Source organism: Triplophysa rosa, linkage group LG18, assembly GCF_024868665.1.
Source record: "Triplophysa rosa linkage group LG18, Trosa_1v2, whole genome shotgun sequence".
NCBI lineage: Eukaryota > Metazoa > Chordata > Actinopteri > Cypriniformes > Nemacheilidae > Triplophysa > Triplophysa rosa.
In genome coordinates this window covers 6,832,694-6,845,834 of record NC_079907.1, presented here as the reverse complement: position 1 = coordinate 6,845,834, position 13,141 = coordinate 6,832,694, and the positions used below count along the sequence as shown (strand labels likewise).

At 36.4% G+C, this 13,141-nt stretch overlaps 1 protein-coding gene across 1 annotated transcript; it reads right to left on the bottom strand.

Annotated features, from left to right (window-relative positions):
• Nucleotides 1-319: 319 nt before the first annotated feature.
• enpp7.1 (ectonucleotide pyrophosphatase/phosphodiesterase 7, tandem duplicate 1) lies at nucleotides 320-4,714 on the bottom strand. Its single transcript, XM_057358075.1, has 6 exons — nucleotides 4,468-4,714; nucleotides 3,417-3,562; nucleotides 1,930-2,562; nucleotides 1,572-1,833; nucleotides 573-693; nucleotides 320-479 (listed from the first exon to the last, which is right to left on the bottom strand). Exons 1-6 carry the CDS (start codon nucleotides 4,712-4,714, stop codon nucleotides 419-421), a joined length of 1,470 nt encoding a protein of 489 aa, XP_057214058.1. The 3' UTR covers nucleotides 320-418.
• Nucleotides 4,715-13,141: the final 8,427 nt, after the last annotated feature.

Sequence of the window (13,141 nt, the reverse complement as noted above, 5' to 3'; positions counted from 1 at the left end):
GATGAGTTCACACAGCCACAATTGTTTTGAGTTTTTATTAATACTCACAGTTTCCACTAGATGGCGTCAGTATATAAAAAGCTCATTAATTAACTACTGTAAAGTAGAAATGCAGTACAAATTCATGTTATGAGTATACATTTACCAGTTTGCTGCATATTTGTCAACATCAAGACAGTGATGTGTCAAATTTGTGGCGTGTCAGACCACTAGTTGAAATGCTTGTATTTTAAATAATTAACTTAATGCGTTTTTATAATGCTTTTTTTTTTTACAAATTTTACAAATGATATCATGAGCATAACAATATGAGCTTGATTCAGCCGTCTGTTTAAATGAAAAATAAATTATAGATGTTCAATACAGTCCCAGACTTCTGGACCACGCTGTTATATTAAATTAAAAGTAATTGATTGACTCAGAATGTCGTCTGCTTTAAATCGTCCTTCATTTCATCCTCATCGCTCATGTCTTCTGTTCTGCTGGAAAGAGAAGGTAAAAAAACACTATAGAGACAGAGAGAAGCTGTATTTATAAAACTATGAAAGACCAAATAAAACTTTGTGACATACCTCTGGTTTCTTTTATGTCTTTTATAAACATTGTTGAATGTAACAACCACAAACACCAACAATAAAAATCCAGCCACAGCACCAAGACCAATAAACACATTCTGAAGAATCGACTCTGGAACTTAAAAAGAAAAGAAAACATCACACCCATTATGAGTGATGACCTGAACATTGTGTAATATATGATAAGATTACTTGAATTGCTTTAAACACTAATATAGTGAAGGACAGGGTAAAGCGTTTGCGCTTCTAACGTTGTTCATGCACGCTTTTTTTTATTTGCTGATACAGGGCTATAGCATTGTTTGAGGGCTGTATTTAGCAACCTTTGATAGTTCACAAACTCATATTAGATATCTCATCAACCACATCTGATGCTCATAAATCAGCCCTGATCATCGGCTGTTCTATGGCCTATAGTGTGAAAAATTGCTTTTATCAATGATTATTGGCCGATATATCGGTCCATCTCTACTTTTTGCTTTTAAAGGCTGCAAGTAAAAAACAGTTATTAGGCATCTGAATAAAAAATAATAAAGTGACTAAGTTACTATTTTTTCTGTTTTTCTTGTAAAACATTAAATTCGAAAATTTATGACTAACAAAATAATTATATTTTAGCATCAGAAATACTACTGTGATTAAAGAATTTACGGATACTGGTGGATTAACCAAACATCAAATATGATTTTGGTCATCACCAATACTGTGAGATTAGGGTAAGATTGTGGTACAAACCTTACATTGGGTGGTGGTCTAATAAATTTGTTAAGCACTGTAGCCTATGCATCCAAAATGAGACAAAATTTATGCTCTTAAATAACTTTCTTGCTGTTTTATACTATACATCTTAATCAAAAACAAGCTAACCATTTAGCTTGACATTGAGCTCCCTACAAACTATTGGTTATTTGTTTATACTGATCTCCCAAAAACAGATTTTCCCCCTGACCTTAACTTCTAACCTCTCAAATAATAAATATACAGTATACAGTGCACTTCTCTTATCAAACCTACCTTTGAGGTCACAAGATAGTCCATTGGAGAACAGCATGTGTCGGGTGTTATCCAGTGACCCATCATTGACCTCTGGTTGTATCCCCAGCAGGTGGCACATTAGAGGATACACGTTTACAGACTCGAATGGTCCAACCAACAAATTGTTGTGGAAATCTGGTCCCACCGCCCTGAAGAAAGCCTTCATGTCCATGACCTCATTATCGTAGCCATGTTCTCCTTTATTGGTCTGAAATGTGTAGAACTGGAAGATTGAACGAAAAAGAATTAAATACAGCATAAGGTTTATCATGTATATTATATGGAAATTACTGTATGAGTAATCTATCAATCAGCTCACCCCATTAATGACATACCCAGGGTCTGCAAAGAGAATTATGGGAAGGAGACGTGGATGTTTGGAGTAGTGCAGTCGTTCAGGCATGTCCTCTTTCTTGTAAACGTGAAGGTTAGGATGACCTCCTTTCAAGGCGTTGTAAACCTTGTCAAGCATCCCGTCTTTAGGCAACAATATTCCACACGCCCCGTAGTCCACCATGTGGAATTTCAGATCTCTCAAAGAGAAACCTGGGATGTTACTGAGAATGATCTCGTTTACATTCTCTCCTTTGAACACCGTGCTCATTCCGTGGTCAGCCGTGATGATAATATTCAGTTTGTTGGTGAGTCCGTGTTTCTCCACAGTTTCTCGTATGTAGCCCACAGTCCGGTCCACTTTTTTGATGGCCTCGCGTCTCTCGGGCGAATCAGGCCCGTACTTGTGGCCCACTTCATCCGGGTCACCAAAATACAGAGTGATGAAGTCTAAGTCTTCATTTTTAAACCATTGTCCAATCACTGTATTCACATTCTCCCTCCATACCGTCTCATTGGTGTGGTCGTAAAATCTTGGTTCCACTTTTTCTTTATAAACTTTTTCTTTCTGGTAGGTGGCAGCAGTGCCGGGAAAGTGATGGGATCCTGTTTTCCGTCCCTGAGAAATGTCACATCAATATTGTAAGTTGGTTTAATATCTATTGTATGTGCAAACAGACTGTTGAAGTGATTTTGCGCTTTTTGTGTTCAGTTTTTTCCTAGTAAAGTAAGGTGTAAAAACTAAACTATTGTATGTTAAAGGGGTCATATGACACGGCTAAAACAAATATTATCGTTTGTTTTAGATGTAATGCAATGTGCTTACACGATTTAAGGTTAAAAAACGCTGTATTTTCCACATTCCGTGCATGTTTGTATCTCCTCTTTGCCCCGCCTCTCTGAAATGCGCAGAATTTTTACAATGCTCATTGCTGTGAAAAGCGAGGTGTGCTATGATTGGCCAGTTAACCAGTGCGTAGTGATTGGTTGAATACTGCAAGCGTGTGATGGAAATGTAACGCCTCTTACCATATTTGGAACATCAGGTTCCTAAGCAATTGTACTGACAGGTACGCCCACCTTACTTGCGTTTACATTTGGGCGGTCTTAGTCAAATCATACCACGAACTGACGTTGATTTGTGGGGGTGTGGTTACACGAGTCGTTTCAAACAGGTCTGGGTGAGCATTCGCTTTTAGATAGAATGCATCTTTTTTTCAGACACTTTAATTTTTGCAATTTTACGTGTCTAATACATGCATGGGCAACACACCAAAGACACAGAAAAACACGTATTCGCACCATATGACCCCTTTAAAACATGGTTGCTTGTACTTTACTAAAAGGACAGAGAAGGGTTAATGAAAGAAAGTTTTTGCCAAGTTTAAATTTTGCACTTTCATTGTTCAATTTTGAAGGTTTCTACTCAAGTTTTGGTGTCAAGCTGTTTATCGCCTGTGGTTCGAGATGTACCTGTCTTTGAGCCGTGATCCAAATAGGCAGACTGCCATTATCCCAGTATTCATCCACAAACTGTGTCATGTAGTACTGCTTCTTCTCCTGTGTGGTTATGTTGAACCAGTTGTTATGAATCACACCATGGTTCTCAACGTACCTTCCTGCAACAAAATACACCTTTTCAATGTCACTGATTCTATAGTTTGCAGAGTGTTCTTATGCCATGCTGCGTCAAAAGCGAGAGGGGAAAGGGTATGCTCAGATGTGTGGCAATCTTTATCATTACCCAGCATCTTTATATCGTATTTACTGGCCTATAAAGTATGGAGACTTTGAAGCTACACTTAACAATGTCTAAATGTCTTTGTGCTAGATAACAATATAAGATTTTGTCATTTAAAACCCAACAGATTTCTTGATGCGTGTCCTTGTGCTGTATTTAGAATAAATGGCACTTAGGTTGAGCTTTGACATGGATACATAATTAAGTGTGACTTGTGTGTCGAAATATTTTTGTGGCCACGGATTATTATTTTTATATATTGTCACATGCTGACAGAATAAGGTGCAAATGTGAAAAGCAGAAGTGCTGGGAATGATTTCAAGTGCATGAATTCCCATTAAAACATGAATTGTTTTAACATATCTTCGCTGTCCTTCCGAAACCTTGTATCTCCATTTTTTTTTTACATACATTATTATTATCAGTCACTATTTGTTTGTTCTGCAAAACTACAACCATTTAAAGGCAAAGAAAAGTGCTTGTCAACTTTGACAACAATTTATTCATTTTAAAAAGTACATCGTTTTTCCATTTCTTAAAAAACAGCGACTTTGGACATACAAGGTTTCGGAAGGTCAGTGACGTATATAATATATTCTCCCAAAACCTTCCATTATTATAAAATATACAGTAGTGCTGCTGTGGGAGTACTATTGTAACTGTTACTCTATGCAAAGATAAAGTCTGTCAAAAATGTAAAGGAAGCATATTTTTGGTCTAATACATGCTGTTAAATATTTTTTACTTTACCACATGAAATTATGTAAAGCTGTTGGTTCTTACCTGTTAACAGGGTAAAGTGTGAAGGACTGGTGATGGTCAGGAAAGGTGGAGTCATATATGTTGCCTTGACTCCTTCTTTAGCCATTCTGTCCAGATTTGGAGTGTCCACATCTCTGTCATAATCCCACCTGAAGCCATCAAAGGAGACTAACAGCAATTTGTTTTTACCTGTGGTGCATTGTTCTCTAGCAGGAGCAGAGAGAGCTGCAGGGAATACAAGCAGCCAAAGACCCAGTACTACTAACATGACTACTAACTATTCCACTAAACTTACAGTAATTCACACAGTTATGACTTCTAGGGCTCGACGCTTGTCTTCTGCTGTTGGTTTTTACACACTAACACACTATTATCATTGAAGTTTCTTGGATGAATTGCATGCTTACGTTATCTTATCTTGGCTTTATCAGAAGGGCAGCGGGATTAACTTTGCTCTTTTCCTTTGATTTACAGCTCGCTGCTTATGAAATAATACAGACGTTAACTTTTTTTATATCACATTTGTATTAAGTCAAGGTCTTGATAAGGGTCTAGCCAGTTATTATACTGTCATTGCCTAAAAGGTTATGTGTCTACTTGTGGGATTGGAACGGGGAAAAAATAAGCACCAGATTTGTTTTAAAAGGAGACCTGTAGTTTACAAGATGCAAGGGGCCGTTTCTCTGAAAAGCCTTCACTATCACAACACAATCGTGAAAGAATTGCACTGTGACCCCAGCAGCCCTCTAGTTGCTTGACTCATTTCTGCTTTCGAGCAGTTTCAGAAATCAAAATCGGCTTTAAGAAAAATACCTGTATAGTTGCTGGCCAACATACATACAGGAATGGCCAAAAGTTATGTCCAGTTTTGGAAAATTGACCTCTCTATTTAATTTATTAAAACTAATAAAATACATATTAGTTGTGTAGGTGCAAAGCTTGTTGAGTCAAAGCCCAGTAGAATAACTACAAAATATTACTGTTAGACAGAATCAACAAATGTTTACAAAACTGATCAAATTCTAGTCAGTATTTCCTCAAATGTATGTTTTTATATGCTTTGTGTAGAATACAACCTATTCCCTGATATGCTGTACAAATAATATAATATGTACCGTTTTGTCCATTTGGTATCATGCACCTCATATTTTCACGGTTTATTTTAATTTGGCAAATATTGTACAAATATGCCCTACAGACATGATTTTGGCCGCTACTGTATGTTGGGATGTTGGTTTTCTAGATTCTACTTTCTAGCTAAACCTTTTAACTTAATTTCTTTTGCTCAACATTGCTCAGCTAGACCAATTTTACACTGCCAGTCTTATTTTACCCTGATGTTAAAAAATATATATTTATTGTGAGACCTCGTATTACGTAATCCCACAAATAATATAGATATTCATGATTCTGCAGGACTAAAGGCATTTACATTGTAACCAAATAAATTCATTTTTTAGGATTATTAGATTGTAAAAAGATCCGCGATTGAAAAATATATGTGGCCCAAAGAAATGCATTTGTTAAAAATATTGCAATGCGTTTGAATCATGTTTACTTGAGATAAATCGCATCCATCCCTGCAGAATGATGAAGCGCTGCATTAGAGCCATGCAGAACTTGCATTTACAGCAGTCCAGCAGAGGGCAACATTTACTTATGAATTCCAAAATATTGTGTGTTTCTAAGATCTTTTCCCATCTGAATATGAAAAAAGTATAAAGCACCATAGATTTCTAAATCAAATGATCATATGTTAACCCATAAGTTCCATTATTTAGACACTAAATAATTCAGATAACTTCCCATGAACATAATGAGATCATTCACGACTGTTGCACTGCCTCTTCGGAAAGTATATTAATTTCTGTTGATAAGTTGTTGTTGTTTCTAAAATTTCTGAAAAAAGTCCTTTTTAGATGACAGCAAGGTGTCCAAGTCTTGAGGTTACAAAGCATTCAGACTGAAGATGCTCTTCATAATTGTTTTTTAGATGGTGGTGAGTTGTATCTATTTATTTTATATTAATGAGAATACAGATAGTACACTTTTAAGTAAAATGTGTTAAGTTATAAATATTCACTTGCAATATTGCATTCCTTCACCACATACCAGAAATGTTTTATAAGAAGACTACCAGTTTCCAAAAGCAATGCCTTCTCTATCATTACTAATAAAGCTTTATAGTAAGGCCTTATATAGGATATTAGGCATAGGATCTTTTTTATTATTACTGTTTTGTGATATCGTCTGTTTGTGCACATATCACGTTTATATCATTTACAAAATTTCACATTTTAAAGGAAGGAAATATTTCAGGTACAGCATTTGAAAATATTTATCCACTTCGTTTACAGTAGAAATCTGTACAGTATGTGTTTGTCATAAACCTCCGTAAGTGAAAAAAGATTATTTATGGTCAAAATCATAGTCCCCTTTGACCTTTAAGGAAATAATTGATTGTCTGTCTTAGATCATTGACTTCATTTCGTTCTTATGTCCTGTTTCTGCAGCTCTGTTGGATAGACAGGGAAAGAAATGCATGTATTTTTCATCAGCAAGGAGCTGTACCGAAAATTACAGTAACGTCCAAGTTTAGCTGTGTTTCTGAATCTTTTTGCCCTCTTCTTGCACAATGTGTTTATTAGCTGACAGAGCAATACCATCTAAACACGATGCTTTGACTGGTGTAATTTGTAACCTTTGATATCGCATAAATGCATATTCAATATCTTATCAGGATACCACATCTGTTGCTTATCAAAGCCATTACATAATCCCAAACTCTTAAAAGCCCATTTGATGGCAATACAGACATTGTGTCACATGATTGGTGATCAGCATGAGTCGGACTGTCCCGTCATTGACCTCTGGTTTTATCCCCAGCAGGCGACAAATTAGATTTGTACACTTTACTGACTCACACGCTCCAGCCAACAAGTGGCTGTGGAAATCGGGACCTCATTGTCATAGTCATTTTCCCCTTTATTGGTCTGTAATGGGTACAAATAGAATTTTGGAGTGTCTATGTAGTCCCACCTGAAACCATCAAAGAGAGTCAAACTTGCTTTTGTCAGACAGTCTTGTTTCTCGTCTAAAATCCTTAATTGTGCTTAACTTTTGCTTAAGTGTACTGTATCTCTGTTTTCGAGATAAATTGCCTGTTTGTTATCTTATCCCAAGTCCTTATCATAAGCTGTATGGCAACAGTAATTACACCGCAGTTTTTCTTACATCTAATGCTTTCTGTTCATAAGATAAAAGTTTGATTTCAACGTTTCCCAGTCCTTTTGCTTTGCACCGCCCTAATCTGATCAGTAAAGCTCAAGCTTTTAATCATCATTTATGTACTGATTAAATGTACTGATTAAAAAAGCATTTATGTACTGATTAAATGTATGTACATTTATGTACCCTTCCAGTTCAGTGTTTGTTAAATTATAACAAAAACAAACCTCAGGAGTTACTAAACACCCAACAGCAATGTGAAAGCAGGGCCGGCTCTAGGCATGGGCAGGGGTGGGCTGAGCCCACCTAAACGTCTATCTTGCCCACCCAATGAGAATCAAAAAATAATACCAAATATTGCAGTATTTTTCTATTGGCTTAAAGCAACGTCACTCTTCACTGACAGAGCGGCTTTAGAGAAGCATGCTACATGCTACAGGTGGAAGCAAAATACTGTGCAAACAAAGGAATTTAGGCGCACTGCACGCTTGCTTTGAGTTTATTATAAACAGCATGTAAAAAGTAATTGTGCAGTAAAGTCTGATTCATTTATTATAACGGGATTTTTTTGCGGTCTTATGTTGTGCTGTTAACAAACAGCTATTATTAGGCTAGATTTTAATCTAGGTTAAAACAGCCATTTAAAAAATTTAATATAAAGTTGTTTTCTTTGTAGCCTTCAAGATCTGAAAACAGTCTTTTATTTTAAATTTTGGGGAAATATTGTCAGTAGTACACGGAATGAAACGCAAAAGATCGTTTTACTAAAGCGCATGACTATAAATAATAAATTCTGAAAATCTAAATTTAAAAACAATTTTGGAGTGGTCACTTATTTTTTTCTGTGGCTGTATGTAATTTAGTGTCATTTATTGATTAATAAACTAGGAGCGCATTTCTTATTTGACTGTAGCCTGGCCAAATGTATAAAACCTTGTTTCCTTGAAAATGTTAACGTTTTATTTTCTGTTTTACATATATAACAGCCAATTGAGTTATCTGTGTAATCTCGTTTTACCTCCGGAAATCTTTTTTTATTCATCATACTGAACTTCAAAAATTGACCTGTAGTCTTTAGGATGCAAGAGGCCTTCCTCGGAGATGGAAGAGAAGATCCCTTGGAGAAAGACAAAAAGTTGGAGGAATAGTGCTAGTTGGTGAGTCATTTTCTCTGTTAATACGTTTGGAGATAAATCTCACAGTCTAGGTCTTTAGCTACCAGGCTTATGTTACCTTGTAGTGAGACACCTTATTTAACATTATTTTACTAAAAAAGACATAATCCTTAAGGACCAAAGGCATTTCAATTATGTAATACTTTAGCATTTCTTTCGATTATTAGATTGAAGCGATGCGCATTTGACAGTCCTTGTGAAAAATATGTGTTACCCAAAGGAGAATATCAGATTCGCTTAATAGGACTAGGTGTTATAATCCCACTATTTCAGCACAGTTGACTTGCCCAATAGGACATTTCCCACACTTTATGCATGAGAGGGTGAAGCAGTCAAGAATATGAATAGAGGAAAGGAGGTCTGAGGTTTCACTGTGTTCGTCGGGAAGGCATCCTCTGTGTTTGGGGGATAAATGATTATAGAAATACATAGCATACTTACCTTTCCTTGCCATTATCAGAGAGACATCTCATGAGTTAATGTATTAAGGGTTTATTTTCATGAGAGATCTGATAAATAAGGTTATTCTTCTGAGAATTATGGACTTGCTGCATTAGATGGATGTAGTGACTCTCCACAGAATGTCCAGCAGAGGGCAACATTTACTTACGGTTTGAAAAATACTGTAGGGTTAGGGAGTTGTAGGTATTTCTTTTAATTAATGGTGTTATGCATTGATTTATTAATTTGGCAGATACTTATGCATATAGTACCATTGCATTTTTTGTGGTCTAACATCTCTTATCTCACTAAACAGTTGACATGTCAGACCCATCCCTTTTCAGGGGTCATACTGGCCTAAAATACCCCACTTTTTCAGAATAGTGCACTTTTAGTTATTATATATTACTAAAAATTCTATGCAATATCATGTTCCCTTTTTATAAATTGGAACTGACTTGCATTAATTACAAATATTTTAGAAGTTATCTTTTTGGAAAATCATCTGTTTTTATATTAGATTGCTCTTTTGTTCGCTCCCTTGCTGCTTGTGTATAACTGCATGTTTACAATGAACACCAATATATGTGTGACACTGGCAAGCTTTGAGCATGTAGATTGTCACGGCAAGGTCTTATGTCATCCCATGTCTCATTTCCCCCTCCTATTTATTGCTATTATGCGGAGCTGCATGCACGCTCATCACATGTAAGACCTACCAGATGCTCCAGACATCATTGGTTGACACACGCAACCTCGTTCTTTCAATCTGCTGGTGTTGTTGGCAATTTCATGGTTTTGACCCGGGCTTTCAATAACGGAAGCATGAATGCATGCTTGCTCTATATTACCACCTCCATGTGACACACATTCATGACCTCAAAACTAATCTCATTTCATAATGCAGTTTATGATGCAGTCTACCAGCCCCCATCTAACTACTTTATTTACTAGGTTAAAGACAAGTCATTGAAAGCATGGAAATAACAGACTCACCTCATGTTCTGCCATGATAAGCAAGCATTTGTTTTCTGCCTGCTATATTCAATCCTCTTAATGTCAGGTCTTTGGATACACGTATTATTTCAAACGTTTATTGATGTGGTTCAAAACCACGCCTCTCACCTTTTAAGAAATCTGTACAGGTAGAATTCCACATCAATGCTAATGACGTCTCTGTAGAGCATTTTCTCCTGGAGGCCGGTCAGTTGTGTTTTATGATGCAGCCTTATTGAAGTCAATCAAATCATCTGACAGCCGGTCGCTCAGATGGGTATTTTGCTTTTGGCCTTGAAAAAGGTTCAATGTGAACATCTAATCTGTTGGAGGAGAAGCTATTACCATCATCAGCTCCCGTTTTTCTCATTTACATTCACCTACATACATGAAGAGTAAGTGAAAGTGGCATGCATGTTGTTTAGGAGTGCATGCAAGCATGCATAGACAGCTTTTATATCACATTATGCAAAATATTTTGCGCTACAACGGAGACATCAGATTTCCAAAGTGCAGCTCAGGTGTTGAATTTCGGAAGCCAATAACAACACAACACTCCAGTAAATTCTTCATTTTATTGGATTGTTGCGCTATTTGAGCACAAACGACTTAAGTCTATGTTCATCGAGCATATGGTTTGTATTCACACCTTTTATTTGGTCTGAACAGTCGGTGTGTCTGGTAGTTGGCCAGGGGGTGGAGGTCTCCATGTGGCACTGTGCAAGCGGGATTAGATGTAAGCCTGGCTAAAGCTCTGGTTATGTTTAGTTTTAAGCCTGCACCGGGCACTTCAAATAACACATCCTAAGCCCTCAAATACTAGACTGTGGCCTGTGTCAAGCATCCTCATCTCTCATATTACAAGTTTGAAAGGCACCTTGTAACACTCGTTGTGAGCCTTTAATAGTTATTTTTTATAGGTTTACCTCAGTAAAGACTCAGTCCAAACTAATGAAGAAGATGAACCTGAATTTAAAGGGTAAAGGCGTGGAGGTTAACGCTTGTTAAATACCAGTAAGTGAAGAGTGACTGTTTTACTGTATGCCGTTAAAAGTTGCATTAACTGATGGCCGACTTTTGAAAGCATATTTCTGGCATTTTGAAAAGTAATAATTATGAGATATATTGAGATCAAAAATTATTTATTAAATTAAAGATGTATGAATTCATAATTATGAGAATTGTCAATTATAAATTACCAAGTAATATTTCTATGTTTTAAAAGTTACGATTATAATATAAAAATTATGATTAGGGTATGTTTACTCAACAACATAAAAACTTAATAAAAAAGTATTTTGTCTTCTGCAAGGTTATCAACGCTATTCTTGTTCACACAGATAAGTAAAAATGACTAAAATGTTGAAGCTATTATGCATGCTAATCAGTAGTTAGCAATGTCACGGTGTAAAGAAATACTATGCACCTGCGCTCACAAGTACATGGACTGAACGTGTAATATGTATGTGCATGGCATGACCGTTTTCACAAATTTACATTTTTGTTCTTTACATGGAAACGATAACGGTATTGGTTTTGAAAACTTTCACTTCGAAAACCATTTAGAAAAGTTTGCGTCTTCAGGCCACCAAACCATAATTGCTGTGTAAATTAATGGCACATTTAAAAAAAGTTTTACATTTTTAATTGAAAATAGTGTTTTGTAGACGCCCCCTTAGTATTTTAATTAAGACGTTTTTTCATAAATAAGGAAGGCCTCTCTTAACATATCAGTTAAAGGGATAGTTCTCCCAAAACTGATTATTTACTGACCCTCAGGTTGTATCAAACCTGTATAAATGTCTTTGTTCTTTTGAATACAAAGAAAGATATTGGGAAAAAATTGAGCAATTTTCAGTTCTGGGATATTATCCACTACCATAGTAGAAAAAAATATATTGTATAGTTTTTGTTCTTTTGAAGGCAAAGTGAGATATTTAGAAGAATTTAGAAAAACAAACTGGAGCACCTTTGTCTACCATTTAATTTTTCCTTCTATGGTAGTCAATGATGTTCCAGAACTGAAAATTGATAACATTCTTCCAAATATATTTCTTTATGTTCATTTATACAGGTATGAAATGACATGAGGGTAAGTAAATGATTACAGAATTTTTATTTTTGGGTGAACTATCCCTTTAAATATAGTTTTTATCAGATTGAAGAGATCAAATACTTTTGTGTTTGTTCAGTTTACCGACATGAATTACCCCGTGCAGCTCAGTGTGGTCGTCTCCTCTCTATTCTTCTGCTACAGCTATGCGGCAAATGAATAGTCGTTGCGAGCGTGAATTGATATCGTTTGTGCGAATCCCATGAAAACAAGTTGTTAAGTGACTGAATCAGGCAGCCGGGGGTTTCTAATCAAGCCAGAGGAGAGAATCCTGTCGACTTCCCGTGGAGATGTGACATCTTGTCTTATATTGACTCATCAGCGGCTAAATGGTGCTGAGGAAAACAAGTAACAGTAAAATATAATAGATAATATTGCACATTTAATCTAAGCAGGTTTATTTGCCTGCTGTTTTCGGTCATTTGCGCTCGTGCGACCGAGGGCGTGCGATGCGGCGAGACATTACCGCGGCCCCGCGTCGCGCTCATTTGTGACAAATGCATTCTGAGCCACACCACTTTGCATTCGGCTCTTATTGCTTAATTAGTTTTAACAGCAAATGTTGTTACACAGCAGCAGTCACATACGGATCTAATACCGAGATCTCTCTCATTAATTAAGTGTGTTAATTGTGAGTATAACAGATGAGTGCAGTATGGCTGGCTTCCTCTCCTGCCTCTCGCCTGCGCTGTTTATCACGGGGATGTAAACTGTCAGCGGTTTTCAAACTCCGCCAAAGCTG